General features: G+C 38.9%; 1 protein-coding gene and 1 pseudogene across 2 annotated transcripts in view; one reads left to right on the top strand and one right to left on the bottom strand.

The window, feature by feature from the left end:
* GADL1 (glutamate decarboxylase-like 1) overlaps window positions 1-24,605 on the top strand; it is a 178,921-nt gene that overhangs the window by 30,073 nt on the left and 124,243 nt on the right. The window contains exons 5-11 of the mRNA XM_011961622.1: window positions 3,107-3,279; window positions 7,709-7,835; window positions 10,052-10,142; window positions 13,912-14,018; window positions 14,751-14,866; window positions 20,962-21,041; window positions 21,164-21,218. Of these exons, the coding sequence (XP_011817012.1) occupies window positions 3,107-3,279; window positions 7,709-7,835; window positions 10,052-10,142; window positions 13,912-14,018; window positions 14,751-14,866; window positions 20,962-21,041; window positions 21,164-21,218 (749 nt within the window). The remainder of the gene's footprint in view (window positions 1-3,106; window positions 3,280-7,708; window positions 7,836-10,051; window positions 10,143-13,911; window positions 14,019-14,750; window positions 14,867-20,961; window positions 21,042-21,163; window positions 21,219-24,605) is intronic.
* LOC105525775 lies at window positions 17,659-18,256 on the bottom strand (annotated as a pseudogene). The gene has a single exon (XR_001003973.1). The product of XR_001003973.1 is annotated as an acyl carrier protein, mitochondrial pseudogene (transcript).

The following is a 24,605-nucleotide window of genomic DNA, read 5'->3' as shown; positions in this document are numbered from 1 at the left end:
AGGGAATGTAGGAGGTACTGTGTCGAGAATAGTCCACAGAGAATGAGGGGAAAGGGTGGAAGAAGGTGGTTAGCTGGGAGGCTACTGCAGTAACCCTAGCATTTGATGGCAGTTTGAACTAAGGTGGTAAAAGTGGGGGTGATGAAAAGCAGTCATATCCTAGGTCTAGTCTTCATGGAAGATTCCTCAAATTGAAAGATTTCATTAAGAGCCACTATAAACTCTAGCAGTTAGAATGAAAATTCTGAATATCCTTCCCTCAGGAGACCACAGCTTGACCTATTCTAGAATCTCCAGAGGGCCTTTTTGACCTGGGCTGGGGGAGAAAGAGGCACATTATCACATCTGGCTATAAAAATGAAATGTGTCTATCAAAGACAAGACATAATCTAGACCCAATTCTGTATAGATTTTTATAGTATTTTCTCCTAGATAATTGTGTGAATTATGGAGATTTTTTTAATTCATTGGTGTGAAGACAGTGATAATTTAAATTTCACTGCTATTCTGGTTACGAGTGGGTGTTGACATTTTTTATTTTATCATGTGTGTGTGTGTGTGTGTGACACACACACACACACACGGAACAGGGTGAGAGAAAGAGAAAGACTGAGCAGGCTATAGAGCTGCAGCTATTCTCTGGGTAATAAAAGCTTGAAATCCTACTAATGAGGTTAAAAAAAAAAAACCTTAACTTTTCTGTGTGCTTAATAATAGCACTGCCTACTCACATAACCAGAGTTCTTGGAATAATTGCCCTCTTTCTTACTCTATTTTTAGGGCCTAAAAAATTTGGGAGGAGAGGAAAGTACCTTCAGGTACAGAGCATTTCCATCTAAAAGCTCAATTCTAGGACTTCAACAGTTGGCTCTAAACCATGTTAGATGTTTCCTTTCATGTGAAAGTGAAGGCTGGAACTGACATTCATCATTGGAGCTCTGAATAGCTTCTCTTTCAGTGAGAGGACAAAAGATTGATCCTTTGCTGCAGATTCCATCTTTCCCCAATGGGGGGATCTTCCTGTAATATTTTTTTCTGGTGCTTTTGTAGACACCATTTGTGTTTGCCAATAACAGAATTAAAGAGTTTGTGGAGCCATAGAATTTTATCAGAACATTTAACTTTGAGGAGAAGGTGGAGTCTAAGGTATGATAAATGTTAATATTGTTAGAGCCCTCACTAAAAGTGTTTGAAATACATGTATTTAGAAGGGTTTTTTTTGGTAGACCATTGGAATATTTAAGATGGATTTAAAATAGAAGGTACTATGTGAGGTGCAGTAAAATTGTTCCTGTAAATTTCAACAACTAAATGAACATATACATTATAAGGTGGAGAAACACACTGATTAGAAAAAGAGAATATGATTAAATCAAAGCTTGTGCTAGAAATTGGTTGAATATCTGGATTGAGTTGCCAGAATTATTTTTGTGGAGGGCTATTTTGGGTAGGCAGTAACCTTTCTTCTCAGATATAGATTTTCATGTTGACTTTTAACATTTAGTCAATGATCGGCATGTACAGTCTTGAACATGTTCCATCTCATCCTTTTGCCTGTGCTTAAACTGTAAGGTTGAAAAGTTTAAAGTCATTTAATACAGGCTTAACAAACCATTGTACTGCTTTCTTTCCTCTATCACTATGTAGAAAATGGCTGAAAAATTACGGGCTTTCAGGGACAAAGCAGTATCTGTAATATAGAGGAACATTTAAACATAGAATTAAAACATACAATTAAGATTAGTGACATGTTTATATTGCTGCTTTTTAAGGAATGATTTAAAAGGGAAAGTATGGTATCCCTAACAAATTGCGAGAGAAAGAGAGAGTGTGTGTGCGTCTGTGTGTGTCTGTGTGCATGAAACAGACGTGGGCTTATGTTTACGAAGATCTTTTTGTACATGTGTTTGAAAGGTGACTGCAAGAATGAGTAAAATGAGCTGCATTTACATTTCTTCAGCTCCTCCACACTCCCTGATGCTAAACAAGATGCTGCAAGAATGGAAAATAGAACTTTCTGTGTAAACTTTGTAATCTAGATCATAAAGAAATTGGCTAACAGCTACATACACCTAAAGAGGGAATATACATTTGGAGAAACATATTCATGTGTGCCAGTTCAAGAAGAAAGCAGCTAGCTCTTTGCCTTTGAAGATTTCAATATTCACTTTGCTGAAGGTGACCCGGTGATCCCTCTTAGATGCTTCCGTAATTCAGATACATCAAATACACGATGGATCTTTATAAAGTTCAATTTGATATTTCAGTCTGGAAATGCATTATCTCTTCCTTAAAGAAAACAAATTGTGTAAGGACAGGTGCTATTTTCTTTATCTGTGCCCAAAGCTTCATTCTAGGGCTCAGAAATGCTAAAGGACTTTGCACAAGGAAATGAAGCTAAAAGCTTGCTACCTTAATTATAGGATACCAGATTCTGAAAGTTAAAACAACTATTGTATTATATTGTATTATTTATATTTTAAGGGGATACTGACAGCATAGAGGTGGTGTTAATTCTAGATAAAATCTGAAGTGATGATTCCTCATCTTTTTCTCCAAATGCTTAACTCCTCTTCCTCCATCTTAAACTCTCCTATGGTAGAGTGATGGCTGTCTCTGAGGAAAGGATTAGGGAAATCACTTAATCATTCATGCATGTGTAGGAATGCCAATGAATATTTACTCTTTTTTAGGGGTATAGTTGCTTTGTGAACCAACTAATTACGGAAAACATTTTTTTCACCAACTTCAGACACCATCTAGCATGGGAATTGGTGTACGTGAATGGTACCTTTCCTCATCAGACCTGAAATTATACTGAATGAGGGGTCATATACTCCATGACTAACTTAGCCCAGTACAGAGTAACATATATAATAAGGTAGATTTACTTAATCCATAAAGTGTGAGCTTTGTAAAATTTTCCTTAACTCTATCATACCATTCTGTGTCATAAGAAATCGTCAGCTCAACACCTCAAATGATGCCTTCATGTATTAAAAGATGTGCCATTTGAAGCTGGGATAGTGATGCATTTTGTCCCCTGTACTTCGTTATGTGATGTATTAGATTATATCTCAAACACAATTTGTTTGCTTGCTTCAAGGAGCTATTGATCAGCAAGAGACGATTCCAAGTAAGAAGAATGCTGTTCTTGTGGATGGGGTTGTGCTGAATGGCCCTACAACAGATGCAAAAGCTGGAGAAAAATTTGTTGAAGAGGCCTGTAGGCTAATAATGGAAGAGGTGGTTTTGAAAGCTACAGATGTCAATGAGAAGGTAAAAATTAAAACTTGTAAGAAACTGCAGAAATGAGAAAGATAGATGTTCCCCAAATCAGTATGGCTGAATATAAGGGAAATGGAAAGGCCAAGTTTTTATTTCTTCTATGCCTTCATCTCAAAAGGTTGTCCAGATATAAAAGTGCACGCTGTCCTTCAGGCAATTCCTGCTTTCCTTGTAGGGTTGACTCCTTCCTCTGCCAGTCATCATCCGTGGGAAGATTGCCTGAGACCCTAGAGCTTAATCACATAAGGCCATGAAGCACAGAGATGAAACTCTCTGCCCTAGATAATAACATAGATAAGTAACCTGCTAATCTGACTTATGCAACTCTGTAATGCTCTTTGCTCCCCGTTTTCTAGTGCACACTCTTCATGTTGCTCATGAAAATCAAGCAAAAGATGGAAAAGGATGTGAAAATATTTTAAATTTATCTTAAGGTCCTTATCAAGAGCTTGTCTGAATTTAGCCTAGAAATCTTAGGTGGTTAAGCCTGACTCCTTTCTGGTACCAATTATTGATTGTAGATTTCAAATTCAGGCTCAAATTCAATTCAGATTGATACTAGAACCGCTGTTAATGGCATCTACTCTTAAGAGTACTTACTATGTTCTAAGGACTACTCCTTATGTATTTAATCTTTTCAAAAGCACTAAAAGGCAGATACTATTTACTACCCCCATTTTAGAGCCGCGAAAGAAAGTCAGGCAAAAAAAGAAATACCTTGCCCAAGATTATATGCAAGTATCAGAGCTGGGACTAAAATCCAGGCAGTCTCACTTTACGATCTGCACTAACTACTCCCTATGCCTCTTAAAATTACCGAATTATCCTTTATCACATTGGTTTTCATGTTGGAGGTAGATTATCACCAAATGTTGTAAGGAAGAGATTTTTATTCTAGTTATATTAGTTAGAAATAAACATCATTTTTAAAAGATTTTAAATGTGAGGTGATATTTATTCTGAATTTTTGATCACATGCCTTTGGGAAAACTAATAGGAAAATAGATTGATGCATGAATTTGGAAGTTATGCTCAAGGCAAAATCCTGATGGTGTGTGGTATTTGCCTAGAGAGCATATGTATAATTACATAATTTCTGGTCTTCTCTGTACTTGTGAAATACTTTGGACCTGCTTTACTTTGGAGTACACTGCTCCTCTGGCAGGGTTTTTTTTATTGGCCTTTATTCAGTCATTAAATATTAACTGAGTATTAGCTATGAATAAGGCGTTATATTCAGCCCTAGAGAATACAAAGAAAAACAATAGAAAGGCCCAGCTCTGAACAGAATTTATAATCTAATCGGAAGGATATGTTTTCATTAGAAAAGGCAGTGGGAGTTCCAGTGAGGATGTGAGAAATGCTTTGAGACTGGAGCAGATTTTTGGGATTTCACTCAGGAGTGAGTACTTTGAGCTCAGATGTGGAATGTGAAGGGCAAGTGGCAGGGGAAGAAAAGGGTTGGGTTTAGGGTACTCATTTCTGGAGGAAGAAAGCAGGAAGGTCAATAAGGGAAAGAGCATTGCAAAAGGACAAGATGTATTTAACACAGCAAGGGGACCATTTTTTTGCCCAGAAAAATGGGCTCACACAGGGGACTAATAAGATGAGAAATGGAAGATCTTAAGATCCTAAGTTGTCAATGAAGGGACCACAAGTCAACCACAATGTAATAGATGTGCAGGCTACCACGGGAAGTTGGATTGAAAGCTATGCTCGAGTTCAGGGAAGGAGGTGAAGTTTTGATACCACTAACTTAACCTACCTTGTTTGAGATCCAACAGAACACCATTAAAAAGTAGCCTGCAGACATATACTCAAGCTTGATGCAATGATCACTGCTAGTTTCATTAGTAGAAAATTCTTCATCAGTTTTTAAAACTGAATTGTAATTTACATTCAGTAAAATTTACCCCTTTGGGGTGTGGTTCTATGAGTTTCAGAAGTCATAACTATTACTACGATATGATGGAACTGTTCTATATCTTTATTAGAATAGTTATGTAACTATTCTGTGCCCTTCTTTAATCAATTCTCTCCTTTCCTCTAGCCCCTGAAACCACTGATTTTCTTTCCCTATGATACTTGCCTTTTCTAGAATGTCATATTGATGGAATTGTATTGTAGCAGCCTTTGAGTCTTGCTGTTCACCCTCAACGAAATGCATTTGAGATTCATCCATGTTGTTGAATGCACCAGTAGTCATTACTTTTGATTGTCTCAGGCATTTCCAATTTACCTCTGGCCTGTCATGGTTATAGCATCAGAGTTCAATTTCATACTACTTGCACAACTTGGTATTTCCTTCTGCTTCCCCCAACCTTCCAGTCTTTTCACTCCCTGGCTACTTCCCTATCTCTCTCCTCCCCTCCACAGCCAAAATTTTTAGAGATTATCTATACTCCCTCCCTCTCCCTTCTATTTCTTCACCTCCTACATCCTCACTTCAAAGCAATCTGGTCTCCGCCCCCACCTCTCTAAGTCAAGCTGCTCTTGCCAAGAACACCTCCTTGTTGATAAATTCCATGAGCACTTCAGTCTTTATCTAATTCGGCTTCTTAGCAGTGTTTGACAGTGGTGAACATCTCCTTCCTAAACATTCTTTCTTCTTGGTTATGGTAGCACTAAACTCTTAGGAGTCTCCCTACCTCTCTGGCATGTCCTCCATAGTACAGGCAAGCTCCTCTTCCTGTGTCCATTCGTAAGTGTTGGTGATGCCCAGAAAGATTCTGCTCCTCTCTTCTCTGCTGTAGGTTCTCTCTGCGCCACATCATCTACTGTTATATTATCATAGTGTATCCCTGGAACTCTGTCCTCGATCTTTTGCAAGAGCCTCAGATCAACTGCTATACAACTTTTAGGATATTCTAAAGGCGCCTTGTCCTAAACATGCTTACACCTCATCATCCCCACACCACCCCAACTAGATCCTTCTCCGGCTATCCCCATTGCTGCCATCCAATCTTGTGTCCAAGCTGGAAACGTCGGAATGATCCTTGGCTCATGCATCTCACCCTCAAAATCTAACTGATTTCTAAGTGCTAGTGATTCTGCATTTTAAATCTCTCTAAAAACTACATACTTCATACAGCATTGACCCTCATCCAGATCATCACCTTCTCTTGCCTAGTTTATTGCAGCAAACTCTTATTTCAAATTTTATTTGGAATCTCCACATAACAACTAAAGCTATTGCCCCAAACACAAATATGGTTCTTTCATTCCCCTGTCCTACACATTTAAACGGCTTCCTTAGAGCCAAGTCCAAATTCTGTAAATACATCACGTAAAGTCCATTATGATCTGAGCCTTGTTTATCTGTTTATTCATTCATTTATTCAACACATCTTTATTGAGCAGTATTATGTGCAGACTCTGTGGTAGTCACTTGGGATCAGTGAGCAAAAAAACAGATCTACTTGTATGGAGATTATGTAGGATACAGTAAATAACTGTATATTAGAGGATGATAAGTGCTTTGTGAAAAGGAAGAGTAGGAAAGGTTAAAGGGGATTGATAGAGGTAATGGTTAGATTTTAATTTTGGGTAAGGGAGTCAGGATTGCTGTTGTTGAGAAAGTGACTTCTGATCTAAGCTTTGAAGTAAGTGAGGGATTCAGTTATGAGGATATTTTGAAAAACGTTCTAGGCAGAGGGCACAGACAGTGCAGAGACCCCAGTATGGGAACATCCCTCATGTAGTTAAGAACAGCAAGGAGGCCAGGGTGGCAGGAGCAGAGTCGGCCAGAAGGAAAGTACTCCCAGATGAGACAAGAGGAAAAATGAAACCAGGAGAAGCAGATCATAAAGGATCCTTGTATGTCTTTGTAAGGACCTCAGGTTTTACTTTGAAAGAAATAGGGAGACATCAGATGTATTTGAGTAGAGGAACGGCCATGGCTTAAGTTTAGGAGGATCATTCTGGCTGCAAGGTTGATAGCAGACTATAGGGAAGGGTACACGCAGAGAGAAAACTACCTCAGCATTCGTTTTATTTATTTCCACTCCGTTTCTCAAAAATCCATGTTCTAACCATATCAAATGTACTTGATTTTTCAGATGTGCCATAGGATCTGAATTTTTTATCTTTTATTTTACTTTTGATCTTTGTTACTTCTGTCACTTCCATCTAGAACCTCCCTGAACTTCATACTTGGTTCACTCTACTCTTATTCTATGTAACAAGTTAGATATCAGTGTCTCTAAGAAATCAGCCTTAACTTTGCAAATCTAAGATGGCACCCCTAATCAGTACCATCAACATCTACATTACTGTCATAGTTCTTTTCGTCTGAACTATAGTTGCATGTTTAAATCTCCCAGTGCCCAGACGTTTTGTAATGGTAGAGTCCATGTTTCTAACATCCTCTCAATACCTGGCTATGGTGGATACTCAATTTGGGTTGTGGTTGAATCTCCAGGTGTGTGAATGGAGGCCTCCTGAACAACTGAAACAGCTTCTTGATTTGGAGATGAGAGACTCAGGCGAGCCACCCCATAGACTATTGGAACTCTGTCGGGATGTCATACGCTACAGTGTCAAAACTAGTAAGAACTGTAATTTACTTCCTTGATCTGTACCTCTGACAAGTTCTTATGTTTGTGAAGTATTTACCTCTCAAAGCTGAGTATAGTGATATTTATGTAATAAGAAATCTGGATTAAAAAATTAGTGGTTCTGATGTATTTGTAATGGTCCCTTTAATCCTTAATCCAGATTCATTGCCAAGGCCAAAGATAAGTTGATAGGAAAACTGTTGGTGTTAGTGTTTGTATGTAAATATCCTCTTCTCCTTGCCATCCCCCACATATTATTTGTAATTGAGATCATATATTATCATTGTTACTTATTTCTTATGTTAGACCAAAGTGGCAAATAGTATTTTGATTATATATGTTCGTTAAGGGATTTTAAGTCTTGATGGCCCAAAAAAAAAAAAGTGTTCAAAAGGCATCTTTAATATAAACAGAAATAGATTTGGAAGACACTGATTAACTCTTGGCAGTTGGTAACTGCCAAACTCTTTGATCAAATCTGGCAGTATCAAAAAATAAAAATAAAAAATAAAAGTCCTTAGATGGATATAAGAAATGAATACATTCCAAGTTTTTGATGAGATTATTTCACAGTGATGTCATAACTGTGGACTTTCTACATGCAGTGATAGGATGTCAGTCTTACACTGAGGCACCATTCCAACTTACCTGTTAATATCCTGTTCATCCAGTGAACAAGTTTCAAAAATGGGAGAATAATCTTTCAAAACATTTCTCTGTGTAATGTAAAGGTAATCCAGTGCTTAAGACCATACAGGCATTACTACTTTGTAACTTCTAACACTGGACTAAATTTAGTGGAAAGAACGTAATAAAATTCTGGCTAAAAATAATTGGAGTATATTCCCTTGGGAAAGTCTAGTGTATGTATCAAAAACCCAGTTATCATTTCAAAAGCAGAAATATGTATCTTATTATTACAGTGCATGTCAAAAGTGTAGAATGACATTTAATGCAGTAGATTTTTCAGTTTACTGGATATTTTCCATGTTACCATGGAAATCAATCATAAATTAACACAGAACTAAAAAAAAACTTATTAAAATTACTTATAGCAGTGCCTGTTTGTTTTCTTTTTTTTTTTGCCAGATCAGAGGAAGTTTTCCATGTTTAAGCTGAAAAGACGTTTTCTTTTGAGACTTTTTTATTGAACCCCTAGTTTAAAGAGAAAAAAAAAACTAAAATAAATTAAAGCCAGATGCTGTAAGTTGTAATGAGAGGTCACCAAATTAAATGATTCCCAAATACTCAAATGTAGAAATAGACCTCCTGCCTCTTTGTTGTCATGCTGAGCTTCCTGTGATTGAGAATGTCAAGCCAGTTAGCCGGGTGTATGGTGTTATTATTCACATGGTGTAAAGCCAAGAACCTTTATGAGAACTTTTATAGGAGGGGAAAAAATTAAAACTGGAACAAGACATTGTTTGTCTCTTAAAGGCAATTGCATTAGAAGCAAATTGGATCAGAAGTGTACATAAGCCGCATAGTGAGTCACATCTTACTCCATCTACATACTGCCAGTCGCATGGGTACAATCTGAAAAATGAAAAGGCTGCTCAGTGCCATAGCCTGGGGTGAACTCTGTTGTAAGTGAAATGTATATGAAGTGAGAAGTTGATATTGATATTTTCAGAAAAAAGGCAGTACCCTGTGATCCTTGGACAAACAGTGTTCAAATAATTATTTAAAGGGTTCTGGTTTAGGTCTGGGTTGTAAAAAAGAGGAGCAAGTAAATCAAAGCTCTTCAAAGACTACTCAGATTTTACTTAGAAACATTGATCAGGAGAAAGGGCTCTGAGATGAGTCTTCAACATGTTCTTCCTTGTACATGATCCTGTTTTGGAATTTTTTTAGAATGGGGTATCATTTATATTCAGTAAAATGCACAAATCATAATTGCTTGGCATGATGAATTTGTACATAGCTGTGCATATGGAGCCATCACCTGGATCTAGATATAGACCAATTCTAGCACTCCAGAGGCTCTCTGAAGTCCCCTCCCAATCCATAATTCTTTCCACAAAGTACCTAGAATTCTAACCATCTCCTTAGCTTTGTTGATTTTGAATGCCATATAAATGGAATTATGTTATATATAATTCTTCTGCGTGTTTGCTTTCATTTTCTGAAAGATTCATTTATGTTAATGCTGTATCAGTTTTTGTTTTCATTGCTGCGTAGATGAATACTCCGTTTTAAATTTGCAGACCACCCAAGATTTTTCAACCAATTGTATGCTGGACTTGATTACTACTCCTTGGTGGCCCGATTTATGACCGAAGCATTGAATCCAAGTGTGTAAGTGCCATGCTATAGAAATTTCACACCAAATGTGGATTAGAGACTTTTTAGATGAAATTTTATTTCAAAATTTTCTATTTAATGGTTTCTTTTGCATAGTGCCATCGCAAATAATAGAATAGTTTTACGATACTTATCAGATTCAAATAGCTGTTTGATTTAAATAGTGGTACCGTGAGATGGAAAAGGCAGTTATTATTATCTCCACTTAACAGATGAGAAAATTGATTGGGCAATTTTTTATTTGTTCCTGCATGAAAAGCCATTTTCTGTGCTAAGTGATGGAGAGACATATTGAACAAATAAACCTTGACTCTGCCCTCATGGAGCATAGTATCTGGTATAAAAATGCTAATCGAAGTGGTCCACAAAAATTCATGTAAAATCCAGACTCTCATCTGAAGGAAAAGTACAAAGTGTTTTAAGTATTAATACGAATGGGGCAATTCTTCCTAGTTGGAAGCTCAGGAAAGTGTGCTCTGCAGAGGTTACAGTCGGCACTGAAGAGTAAGTGTTATTGGGTAATACGGTGAGGGATGAGTTCTAAATAGACAGAATGACGTGTATAAAGGCTCTGTGGCAGGACATAGCATGCCATTCTCTATGAACTGGAAGGTCAGTGTGGGTATAGCTGAGAGAGTTACAAGGACTGTAGTGGAGAATAAGACTAGAGAAAGAGAGAGAAAGATAGGAGCCAGACATACAGGGCAGAGGTGACCATGTTTATGAGTCATTCTAAATGTAACAAAAAGCCATTGAGGGTTTCTAAATCACTAGGTGCCATTTGCTTATTGAAAAAACCTCCAAAAGTATAAATAGGTTGGAGAGGACCCATTAGGAGGGCATTACTTTAGTCAAGTGAGAGGAAAGTAGCTTGGACTTGAAAATAAGAGGCAGCAATAGAGCGGGAAAGAATGAGTTCAGAAAATAAAACAGAAAGGACGGGATACACATCTTGGAAATAATGGTAAGATGGAGAAGGTTTCTGGGACAATGCCTGGCTTTCATAGCTGGATTTCTGGCTTTCATAGCTGAGTACGTGGTCTTATCATTCATAGAAATAAGAAGCACTGGGAGAGGGAACTGGTTTTCAAGTATATGGTGAATGAGGCAAGAGCAAGCAATCCATTTTCAGTTGTGGGCATTTGAGTTTGCAGTGACTTTAAAATACCCAAGAATACATGGGAACTAAGCTGAGAAATATATGGGCCTGGAATTCTGATGTCTATATGAAAGGTATAAATTTAAGAATTATCAGTGAAATGATGGTAATTGAAATGGTGGACGTGGATGAGATTTCCTATGTCAGTGATTCAATACCCTGACTATTCATGAGAATTACTTGAGAATTTTATAAAAATGTATTGATACCTGGGTGCCAACCCAGGCCAATTAAATCTGAATTTCTGTGGCTGTGCCGCATGCATTGATATCTTTACAAAGTTCAACAAATGATTTCAATGGGAAGCCAAGATAGAGAACCACTGCCCAGGGGACAGAGTATAGAGTGGGGAGAGAAGAGGGCTCAAGACTGGGTGTTGAGGACATCTAACATTTAATGGTTAGGAAGAACAGGGTCAGCTTACAATGGCGAGAATAGAAAGAGAAAACCAAAAGGTTAGCTGTGGCAGCCATGAGGAGAGTGTGCCTAGTGTCACATGTTGTTGAATATTCAACTAAGAGCCTAAACACCATCCACTGGATTAGCTACATGGACGCCACTGGCAATTTTAGGGATGTTTTGTTGGAGTGATGAGAGCAGATACCAGGTTACAACCAGTTACAGTGAGGGTAAGTCAGAAGAGACAGTAAAATTACATACCTTTCTCAATCTTTTATTGTATATGCCAGGTTTTCTAATTCTTCATCTAAGTTCAAAAATCTCTAAATATTTCAGATTAAAGAAGTGTTAAATTGCTGTTAAGCTAAACCATCCACTCAAAATATGCCAGCCCATGGGTGTGTTCTATCTTATCTTCCCCTCCACCTCCAGGCTGATTCCTAGGTTTATAATTGAGCCAGTTTTCAAAGACAGGCTTAATACTTTTATTATGAACAAGTGAATAACTATTTTATACATATTTGTAGGTTCACATAAATATATATGCTTTTTTTCATACTTTTGGTGTATGTACACTGGTTTCATAACATGGTTGAAAAACAGAATCTATCTTAAGTTTTTTGTTTTTTTTTTTTTTGAGACAGAGTCTTGCTCTGTTGCCCAGACTGGAGTGCAGTGGCACAATCTCGGCTTACTGCAACCTCTGCCTCCCAGGTTCAAATGATTATCTGCCTCAGTCTCCTGAGTAGCTGGGATTACAGGCCCCCACCACCATGTGTGGCTAATTTTTGTAGTTTTAGTAGAGATGGGGGTTTCACCATCTTGACCAGGTTGGTCTTGAACTCCTGACCTCATGATCCACCCGCCTCGGACTCCCAAAGTGCTGGAATTACAGGTGTGAGCCACCTCACCCGGCCGAATCTGTATTTGTAAGATGGCATAATATCTGTAGAGTTCTTCACACATACGTAGGTGATAAATAGTAGGTGATACATAGATGACCAACTTTTATGCCTCAATCCCAAAGTTTGCCTTTCCAGATGTTAAAATAATTGCATTAAATTCTATGACTATAAATCTAAATGCGTCTGCTTACACATTTAGAGTACACATTTATTCAGATACAATTTAATGTAATCCCTTAATTGAGAAGGAGATCATAGATATGTAGTCACCCTCAAGTTGTCTGGAGAGAGAAAATACTCAAACATTACCAAGCGAGGCATGGTGACTGTTGCAATGTGGGTTCCCAGGAATGCTGCTCTAGATGGTGTTTAGTGAGTGGGATGTTTATGAAGGAGTACCCTTGGGATCAACATGAGTGACCTGGGGAGGAGGAGGAGGATGCAAGAAAGGGCAGGGATAGGAGGCAAGTCGCCATGCAGCCTCCAACGCAATGTTGGCTGATGCTCGGAGATCTCCGGAACTACAGCGGCCCTTCAAGAGTGGTCTGCAGTTGGGCCCAGCCAGCCAGGCCTTTACATCGCCAGCAGTCATCAGGTATAGACCATCACAAGAAGGGGTGTGACCCTGGAGGAGGTAGCTCCCTGCAGCTGAGGCAATCTCTAAAGGGGCTAAAACAGCAATGCTCTGAGACAACAGCGTTCCAGCCCCGGAGCAACAAATCCTTCACTGACAAGGGATTTGGGTAGTGCTTTGCAGTAAAATTATCACCTAAGAGATGTCTCAACAGAACACTCCTCATTTATACAGACAGAGAGTGTAGAGGAAACCCTGGTTCAGGTGGAGTAGTCGCCACTTAGAATATCTCAAGGGGACTGTTAGCGTACTCACGGTAGTCATCTGATAAAACCTGGTTACTATGACAATGCATTTTCTTTGACCATCAACAGCATCCAAGGCAGTATTCCAAGCATCCAAAGAGTGAAATGGCCACTGCCCATGGCTAATACATAGGATGCAAATGCATTGCCTTTATCTCTCCTCATGGAATTGAAGTTTTTCTAGAAAGTGAGACTGCTGCAGCAGCTTGCAGATCCCTAAGGCCACAAGCTATTGGCGTTTAACCGTGATTAGTGCTGTCACTAAGGGAGTAATTCTCTATTTTCAATGGATAAATTTCCAAAGACTGCCTACACTTCAGCAGCCACTTGGTTTAATACAACTCTGTGTGCATTTCTTGGGACACCAAAGGAATGTTCTGACTCTAGTCATAGAAGTGAAGTGTTTTTTATATCCATCTAGTTATACGTATGAGGTGTCCCCAGTGTTTCTGTTAGTGGAAGAAGCGGTTCTGAAGAAAATGATTGAATTTATTGGCTGGAAAGAAGGGGATGGAATATTTAACCCAGGTGAGTACAATTAGTTATTGATATCAATCTTCCAATACAAACACATAAAAATTTACCTATATGAGGAACAACTCCTTGCAGATTTATACATGACCAAAAGTTGGATATTAATAATTCTCCTTGCTAAGAATCTAGCTTATGCCTTTCTCCAGAGTGATCACATTTTGTATTAATGCTAAATAAGTGACATACATACTTCATGAATGAGATGCCTACAATTTAGGATTCCTATCTAACACAAACAAATCGATCTACTGCTGGAAGTTTGGAAAGGCTATAAGTCCTCTAAATTTTAAAATCAAATTTAACTTGAGAAGATTTCTGAATTACATTTGTTTATCCTGTAGTCTGTTTTTGGAGCCAGAGACCAACAAATATTATTTCAATTTTGTTGATTAGGTGACAGAAATAATATTAACTATGGAGACCCAGGTACTGACCCTAAGTCCAGAGCTGACAGATTGAGACTTTTGGTTTGAAAAAAACCCTGTCATGAGAATACACCAAAATTTATCTTTTTTTCTAAGAATGAAAGTTCTAGAATTAGAGATTAGGGTATGCAATAAAATCTTCAGAGTAATGGGAACAGGGAGGTCGCTGCTCATGTGCTTTTCACAGTGATTTTTCATTAGACTAGGGCAGCCATGGCCATCCATGCTTTCCAGTGTATTCAGCATTTTGCGAGCTACAACTTCGTGCTACAAATATGCCATTTTAATTTTGTTTTTGCAGGTGGCTCAGTGTCCAATATGTATGCAATGAATTTAGCTAGATACAAATATTGTCCTGATATTAAGGAAAAGGGGCTGTCTGGTTCGCCAAGATTAATCCTTTTCACATCTGCAGAGGTAAAAATTATTTTTTGTGTTGAATGTAGATTTTCTGAGAATGTATATTTAGGAGGGCTTGTTTGAGGACTCCTGATGCGATTTTGTCCTATATCCATGTGACTGATATGCTACAGTGTAACATAGTATTTCATTCCAAAGTAAATTCTAAGGAGTTTGATGTTGTAACGCTTGGTCCAGTTTTGTGTAATTACCTTTATTTAAAGTGTATAGTCTGTAAAAACATTTTAAGAATATTTAATTTGAAAGTGCTATCTCTGTGAATCTCTTTTGAGTGTCGTATTTGTCAGTATTTAGATGAACACTATGGATCTCAGCTATGTCTTCTACTCACATTTCCTTGTAAAATGATTGCTTTGATTGGGTAATATAAGGGATGTGTATCTTACTTTTCCAGGGAAAAGGAAGATATACAGTAACAACGAAAACAGAGACAGAGAGAGAGAGAGAGAGAGATTTTGCCACAGTTCTCAATCTCTTATATTTTACTTTCTACTCAAGTAGGAGGTCAGATGGTGGATAAGTGCATTGGCTTCGAGTTAGGCTGCCTGGATTCAGTCCCTGCCTCTGCCACTTACTATGAGTAACCTTGAGCGAGTTAATTTCTCTGTGCCTCAGCTTCCTAAATTTGTAAAAATAAGTTTATCGCTTAGCTCTTATAACCAACAAATCACCCCAAATATACAGTTATCATTCCATAACTGTATACTATCACTTGTAAGTCTCAAGATAGCTGGGCAGATTTGCTGCTCTTGGCTGGGCCCCCTTCCACGTCTAGGGGTTGGCTGGCTGATGGCCCATCTATGAGTGGCTCAGCCTGGATGATTCCAGTGATGCCTCTCTGCTCCATATGTCTGTCATTCTCCAGGTCAGTCTAAGTATGTCCTCATGGCAATGGTGCAGGTATAAAGGGCATGGCAACACATCAGGCCTCTTGAGTCTTGGCCTCAGAACTGGCCATTGTTACTTCTGCCTCATTTTCTTGGCAGAGTCCCATCTGGGAGCCCAGATCCAAGATGTGGGAAGACAGACCCCACCTCACGGGGAGACTTGCCGTAAAGTCACCAGGCAGAGGATTTGCATACATGGAACAGAGCGCCACTGGAACCATTAGAACAATCCAGCAACCATGCAGTAGTTGCTGATTAGCGAGTTTTGGCAAATGTTAAATGAGTAATTGCATGTAAAGTAGCATCTGGGACATAATAGATTTTTTTTTTTTAAATATTCAATATAATTGTTACTAGGAGAATGATCCAGCTACAACAAGGTGGGCAGAAGTAGATGGCACAGCTAAAGTGCATCCTTTATATGGAAGAGACTTTTTCCCTTTCCTGTTCTTGTGTGACTCCAGTGGATGCATCTGTCTATTCTACCACTGCTTCATCACCCAGGTTCTTGGCAGAATGAGTTTAGCTTCTTACCTTCTGAGATAACACCAGGTATCCTGTCACTAACATCAAGTGGGCAAAATAAAAAACTGAGTTTGTTATTTCCAGCTGGGCTGTCCTGTATCTATCATTTTCTTCTAAATACAAAAGTTAGTTTCTTATTGCAAAAGGACCAATTGTGCACTCATTTCTCCTCAGTAGGAGAAAATATGACCACTCTCATGTTTTCCTCTTGCCCTGTCTGACTTTCGCTCTGGTTCTTTCAGCACTAAGTGCGAAGTGGGAGTTGAGTGATAGGAGGCAACTGGGAGGAATCATCTAGCCTGAGATTCTTAACTCAGCCATTCGAGGCTCTTGTTCATGAGACATTCTGTACCAACAGAAGAATGTTTGGTAATGTGGACAGCTGGAAAAAAGTACTTGATTATTTGGGATTATTATGGAACAGAGTTTCCTTCTCCATGCTTCAGCCCTGGATATTTCAATGTGAGGGACCTCAGTGGATCATAAATGCAGAGTTTCTTCTACATTCAAACTGCTATTTCCAAGCGTGGGAAAGCTGATTAAATAGCGCCCTGGTTATCAGCTCAGGTTTTTTGCTTTTGCCTTTTTCATTCTTCATTTGGTTTAAAGCTTGCTGGAGTTCTTCTGGAATAATTACCATGGAAAGGGGAAAGAGATTATATGGAAGCCTAGAATAAAGATGATGCCTGGGAAAGATCAGTGACAGGTGGGGCTTGTGAATTGGGAGTGAAAAGAAAGTGAAACCTTATGTAGTTGTGAAACCAGAACTAAGTGGTTTTTAAAAATTTTCCAAATAGAGGCAAAATATATGCCGCCTTGGCTAACATGCCAGCAGAAGTTGGAGCCAGAAAAACCAAGAACTAGGTGTGAATTCCACAGAAAAATTACATCACTTCGAGCACACTGTAGCCTTGAATTTATATTTTCACTCCATTGGTTGAAACACTACTTTGCAGCTCATTCCTTTCCCTGCTGTCTCGAAGAGTCAAGTTATAGCATTTGCACTATTTTAATTCATATTTGATTGACTACCTTTACTACTTATTACAACAAACCAATCTATTTCATTAAACAATTAAAGAAGGTTGTTTTTACTAAACAGTCTTAAAATCTGCGTTAGTCTTTTTGCTATATCTCCCTTATTTCCTTTTAGGAGTTTGGTCCATGGCCCAGCACTGTTCTATTAGGTGGTCTTTTACAGTTTTTGTGCTACCCCAAATTACTCCATCTCTATCTTGCACCGTCAAGTGCAGAATGTATGTACCCACCACTGAAGGTGTTTTTGCATGCGTTAGGCTTTTATTGTAATTCTACTATTGATAGAGACCTGCAAGATCACGACAAAAACCTCTGCACTGTCAGTATATCCAAGGTTGCTTTTTTTTTTTTTTTTTGGTTTTATAGATTTATTTTCAAAGAGTAAAACACTTATACAATTTAAATACAAGTCCATCAGAATCACTCTGTCAGAGTCAGCAATGATGCGAAAATGTGTCCTCACTGCCAGACATTCGCCACTATCATCTGAGTCCTCTCTCCCCAAAGCCAAAGGGACTGATACTTTATTCATATACATCCTTCTTATCTGCAATGTAATCTACAATTTCTTGTGGACACATTAACTTTTCAGCATCTGTATCAGGAATTTCAAACCCAAATTCATCTTCCATGGCCATGATAATCTCCACTTGGTCCAAACTGTCTAAACCCAGGTCTTTCATGAAATGAGAATCTACTGAAAGCTTCTCTGGGTCAATCTTGTCATAGAGTTTCAATACGTAAAGAACACGGTCCCGGATGCCCTCTAACGTCAAAGGGGGCATGTCGCTATACTGGCGGCACAACTGTGTAACTCTACCAGGAACCTGCGCGAGCTTTAAGGCCGGCTGCAAAAGCCCAAGCCTCGTCTGGGTCCCCGCGGAGCACAGACCGGTGCTGAGAGGCCGGGCCACGGTCTGCATCAGCGGACATAGGCTGAAAGGACACGAGACGCCATAGCTACGCCGACCCAGGATGCACTGCCAAGGTTGCCTCTTTAGTGCTAAATGGGAATCTAAGAGAAGGGAACTTTTGGAGAAATAAAAGTAATAAATCTATGACTTGGTTTGTACTTTGATATAAATTCCATGGGTGTATAGAAATCCCAGGTTTGTAAAGTTCCTGTATATTTCAGATCACTTCTGGAATTAGCATAAAGTAGTGATCATGATTTGCCACTAAAAAGCGAGGGTGAAAAAGAAACTCTTACCTCCCAGGCCAGTAATCAATGGCCTAGCCCCTCTCTAGCAGGGCTTGGGCTGGGAGAGGCAAGTGAGGTAGGTATCTGGGGTGTGTCTCAGGGTCATGCCTCTAAATTTTGCACCCTAAGGTGCCTCCTTGACTTCCTCCTGATCGCTGAGTGAGAGCTGAGGTTGAGTTGTGATGGGATGTGATTGCAGGTCTTCTCCACGGGCAAGGAGGTGCTTCATAGGACATCTTGCAGAGCATGAGGCTGGGTTCAGTCTATCTGGCTTCTGGTTCTGGCCTCTTTGGGAATTAAACCAGCTCTTTGTTCTTAGAGACATCCCCTGGAAACTCTTTCTTCATTCTCTAAAATGTAACATTTATATACCCCGTTCTCTCTACCAGCTAACTTGAGAATCAAATTAGTCAGCACTGGAGTCCAGGTGTCCAGGGCACAGTGTATACTGAGGAGAAAGCAGCAGTTCATTGAGCAGCTCAAGGTCATAGAAAAAAAATCCTTGTGGGAGCCAGAAAGTAAAACTCCAGCTCAATGCTGTCTTTCATGTAGGCACTTGCCATTTTATCTTTATAGAAAGGAACACCAACTGAGAGTTTTTTCGTCTTCTGTAGATTTATAAAACCTATGGGGAGGTTTGGTCTTAGAACAACTGACTTATCTTTTGCCAGTGATAGAAACAGCCACTGTTTGTTTCTAAATGCAGTTGTTACTTTTGAATTCCAGCCTTCTACGTTTTTCCTTTCCTTGAAACTACTCAGCATGTCTGAAGCATCACCTTCTTTTGTTCCCCCTTCCAGGACTCTTCCTTCTCTAAACTTTCAGATGTTTAAACTTCAGTTTTGCAGAGTTTTTTTGATCTATCTATCTCAGATTGACATTGGGTTGTATTTTGCCCTGAGGTACTTAAAGAGAGCTCCACTATTCTTATTCTGATTACAAGTTTTTTATCCAGCAGATTCATTGGTTGGAGATGTTTTGCCATTTCTCAGGGGGAGACCATTGTGATTTTCCTTATAGGTAGATGTCAGTGGGGTAGGCTAGCATTTATCATTATGAAATCAATAGCTGTTTGGTTGCCAGAGCCCAACTCTCTGGTGAGAAATAACTCACCTGAGCTATGTCACCTTAGCTGTGGCAGGCAGGTTACCACCAACCAGCATGGGCTGGTGGAGCAAGTAGAGAATTACACTTTCATGTACATTATTACTCGTCAATATGCATATGGTCTTGTAACAACTTGAAATAAAAGCATCCTATAGGCATTTTGGACATGTCCTATTTGATATTTGGAAATTAATTATTTAGAACGGGTTCATTGTTCCTGATGTTACTTCTGCATTTATTTTTACAGAGTTAAAAAAAGAGCTCCCAATTAAACTCTCTTGACAAAAGGAGGAAAAAAATTACCACATTTGAGGGAATATATCAAGTGAAGTGTGAAGGCATGACTACTCTTTTAATGTATTCATACCTACAAATTACTAAGATTTTCTTTGGTACAATTATGTCCTTTAGCACCCTCATTTCTCTGGGATGAAAAAGAATTAATTGACCACCTGTCAACACTAATGTATGAAAAGCGACATATTCATTGTTTGCATGCTAATTATTTTATGGGCTTCGTGTAGTATAGAGAAGACCAAATAATGTAAAGCACACACTATTTATCAACATGAAATAGACCAGACTTAATTCCATATTCACCTATTAGCCTCACTCATGCCATAGCTGAGTAGGTTTGTCTAATTATTACTTTCGTTCTTATGATTTTAGCCACATTCTTGTGTGTTTAATTTCAGTCTTGTGTTCAGTATTAAACCAGATGGGTCAAGTGTCTGATCAGCACCTGTAACTCATTGTTTGCTCTAAGAAATAATTAAATTCCTCTGTAGCCTGTGATTGCAATCTTTGAGATAGAGTCACGCCCTCTCCTTAGAGGGTTTCAAGTCAACAGTGGACTAGATTCTAAATTTCCATTGATACTAAGTCTTAGGAGTAGCATCAGGAGAAACTTGACCTTTCTCAATGGGATGGAAAACAACAGCCTCCAGTGTCCTGGTTTGTTCCATGTGCCAGGCTCTGTGCTAAGCCCTTTACATATATTATTAACCCACTTTAGCACAAGCAGATGGAGTAGGCATTATTGGCATGATCCCTTTAAAGATTAGGAAATTGAGGCGTGGAGAGTGTATATTATTTGTTCAAGATTCCATAGCTGTAACTGGAATACTTGACATTAAATCTTGGTTTCTCTGACCCCAAAGTGAATGTTCTCAGCCACTATGCTAAGGCACTCAATTAAATTACTGTTTTATGCAATGATGTCCCAAAGACTATGCTCAGCCATACTGATTTTCGTCTGCCTCTGAAAATAAGCAATGCTTTTTTTGTGCCATGTATTCATGTCTCTCCGTTCCCCACTGTCCCTTTTAATTCAGTGTCATTACTCCATGAAGAAGGCAGCCTCTTTTCTTGGGATTGGCACTGAGAATGTTTGCTTTGTGGAAACAGATGGAAGGTAATGGGGACAGGATCCGGAAGCCTGGTGGGTGGAGGGAAAAATTCATATGGTTTATAAAGCAGTATCATTGTCTGTTAACTACAAAACATAACTGAAAGTCTCAAATCTTTGTCCTTTAGAGGTAAAATGATACCCGAGGAACTGGAGAAGCAAGTCTGGCAAGCCAGAAAAGAGGTGAGAGGGGAGAAAGCAAGAGGGAGAGATAACGTGTGTGTGAGTGCGCACGCGCTTATGAGAGAGACAGAATAGCAAGGAGAATGCAAACAGCCAAAACCATTTCTGTGTGTGGGAGAGAGAAGAGAGTGTGTTGGAATTAAAATAGGAAAACTCATTTACAGATGTTCTATTTCCAAGTGCTTGGCTCTCCATGTTCTGTGGAGTTTCCCGGATATTCTTGTTCCCAGGTAGCTGGAGTCTATTAAAACAATGAAATCACCCATATTCAGGATTCTTGGCTAGAAGAAGCTCTAAGGATGAACCCAATCTCTCCAGTAGGGCCCCAGCATCTCCTCTCCTTATGACTCCTCCCTCTGAGAAATCTGCAGGACAAACCGATTTTCTCTGGGCTGCATTCAGGGTGATTCCTGATTTCTTGACCAACCTATTCTCCCAGGTTGCTTCCAACCCAAAACCCATCTATTACTATCACCCCCTGTTGGGTCTGTATCTAGTAGTTCAGTGGCAGAACGTCCTTTCTTCCTTAGCTGCTAGAACATATTAAAACTGAAATATTGGAGAAAGCAAGGCATGGCTTTGTGTACCTGCTGTGCTCTAGCCAAATTTCAACACCTGCATTTTAAAAAGGGATGTCATTAGGCCGGGTGCAGTGGCTCACACCTGTAATTCCAACACTTTGGGAGGCTGAGGCGGGCAGATTATGAGGTCAGGAGATCCAACCCATCCTTGCTGATACAGTGAAACCCGGTCTCTATAACACCACAAAAAAATTCGCCGGGCCTGGTGGCGCATGCCTGTAATCTCAGCTACTTGGGAGACTGAGGCAGGAGAATCGCTTGAACCCAGGAGGCGGAGGTTGCAGTGAGCTGAGATCACACCAGTGCACTCCAGCCTGAGCAACAGAGTAAGACTCCATTTCAAAAAAAGAACAGAAGTGTCATTATTTTGGTGTCAGCCATTTTGCTTTTTGGACCAAAAGCCTGCTAGATTTGCTGCTTCTCTCCCATCCCACCACTGCCTGCTAATGGAGTTTGAGTCCATTCTCCAGCAACTTTCCAATAGGTAGCAACAAAGTCAGGCATGACTACTGAAAAATAAAAAGCCTGGCTCCTGAGCTGGGATACACGTGTATCTATTCTCATAGGAGTTCATCCTCTAACAAGGATGCTTTTATTAAATGTTTTTAAGTTCGAATATTACAGTTCTATTATTGTACTTTTTTTTTTTCAAGTTTTCATAAAAATCACCTAGTCCTGGGGAATGCTAGGTCACAACATTTGGCTTGAACTTCTGTATTTAAAATTTCTGCCATTATTGCAGATGTATGACCTCAGGTATGTGTCCATCTACATTTTTTTTTAAACATTCCAATGACAAGTGAACTTGATTGTTATCTGGTGGTTTACATGATCAGATTTGACTCGGGTATAATTCTGAGTAACAACTTGTAAGTTCGTTCTGCTGAGAACCGCAGATATTGTTTTCTAGTTTTAGTTTCATTTCTTTCTACACAAATTCCTATCAAAAATAATTTGCATATATTATTAATCTTGTTGGTGGGGAATATTGTGTCACGATTCTCTTTCTTCCCTATTTCTCCTTTCCTTCTTCCCTTTCTCCGTTCCCTATTCCCCACTTCTTAAATTTTAAACTTCTCATTACAAAAAATTGTAAATGTTTCCTAAAAAACCCACACAAAAACCAACAGACTAATATCATAAGCCTTCATATACCCATTCTGTAATCAACAGCCATTAGGCTCCTTTCTAATTTCATCTGTACCACATTCCCTCATACCACCACTAGATTGGTTTGAAGCAAACCCTAGACATAGTATCATTTGAACTATAAATAGTTGAGTATATTTATAAAGGATATATACTTGCTTTAAAAACATACCATAGTTTTGTTTAAAAGATAATTTTTAATATCATCAAATCTTCGGTGTATAGTAAAATTTCCCCCATTGCCCTTTTAAAAAAATAGTTGGCTTGTCTGAATTAAGGATTCAGATAAAGTTCACAAATTGCATTTGGTTGATATGTCAAATGTAAATGTTTTCTGATCTATGGCTTCCCTCCTCCTCCTCTTTCCCCCACTACCATTGATTTGTTGAAAAGATCAGGTCCTTTGTCCTGTAGCACTTTCCAAGTTATAGATTTTTGTGGATTACATCAAGAATTTGAGACCCTAAGTGCTCACCTCCTCTGCACCATCCGGTTTATTCTTTGTACTTTCTGTAATTTGGCAGTTACATCTTCAGACTCAATGAGATTTAAGCTGTATTTTTGTTTTTTTTTTAAAACCAGGGAGGCTTCATGGGTCCTGCCATCAGGAGACATCCTGTGTCTCTTTTTTGTATAACATTGATTTGTGGAGTCTGGTATCGTCAGTCTCTCCGTCACAATACCCTCCATCAGCTTCTCACTTGATGGATTTTGCTGCCATTGATGATCACTGTCTAGACCCATTATTTCATTAAGCAATGTCCTAATTCCTCCTCTCCTTCCTTATTGACAGGCATTCTGCTATAAAGAAAAATATTCCTCCTCATTTTGTTTCCCTAAGGAAACACTGCACAGCAAAACAGGATAGACGTCTTATTCTTTCCCCTTATTTATCAATTTTTAAAATAGCGAGTTTGTTGCCTAGCATCCCCTAAAGATAATCCTTATTTTTTTTCGTGTCATTAAGAATTCATATTTCTTAGCATAGAGGGTTTTATTCCACCACAGTCATTATCATTTTCGTCGCTCAAATTTTTGTTTGTTTTGACAGTGAAAGTACATGAAACGGACATAATACTAAAGTTGAGAACTCAAAAAAGTAAGTTTTTGAAAAGTAAAAATTGCTTTAGGCACATTTAAAAGTAGGGCAATGGGGTTAGAGTTGGTATGTCTCCTCAGTTTTCTTTCAAGTCAGCTAATACTTGAGCCTGGATTCACCAAGGACAAACCTTGCCTCCATTCTGAGATAATAATACATGATGGCTGGTTTATTTTTCTCAGTAGCTTCAACCTAGTTGTTTTGTTTCAAGCTTTTAACTTGTGTTGTTTCAGATATAAGGAATAGTAGTACATCAACTATTTTTTCTGCCAGGATTCAACTCCCTGGCCTATGACAATCCATTGAAAAACCGTTGCACAGTGACCTTGTCTTGATGTCATTACACAGATGGTGAAAACCACAAAGCATCCAAGGTTCTAAAGGGCTTACTGACAAGCTCAAACTAGGATGAACACTGAATATTTAGAGACATTTTGTTAGAGTTATGAGTGTTAGAAATGACATTTTCTTAGGCAATACAGCTCACTGGCAGCATGCAATCAATACTGTTTCTACTGAATTTTCTCATTAACGGCATGAGATATGGGGAAGAAAATC

This window comes from Colobus angolensis, unplaced genomic scaffold (genome assembly GCF_000951035.1).
Source record: "Colobus angolensis palliatus isolate OR3802 unplaced genomic scaffold, Cang.pa_1.0 Scaffold56, whole genome shotgun sequence".
NCBI lineage: Eukaryota > Metazoa > Chordata > Mammalia > Primates > Cercopithecidae > Colobus > Colobus angolensis.
The sequence above is the reverse complement of the archived record's forward strand: the minus strand, read 5'-3'. Positions and strand labels throughout refer to the sequence as shown.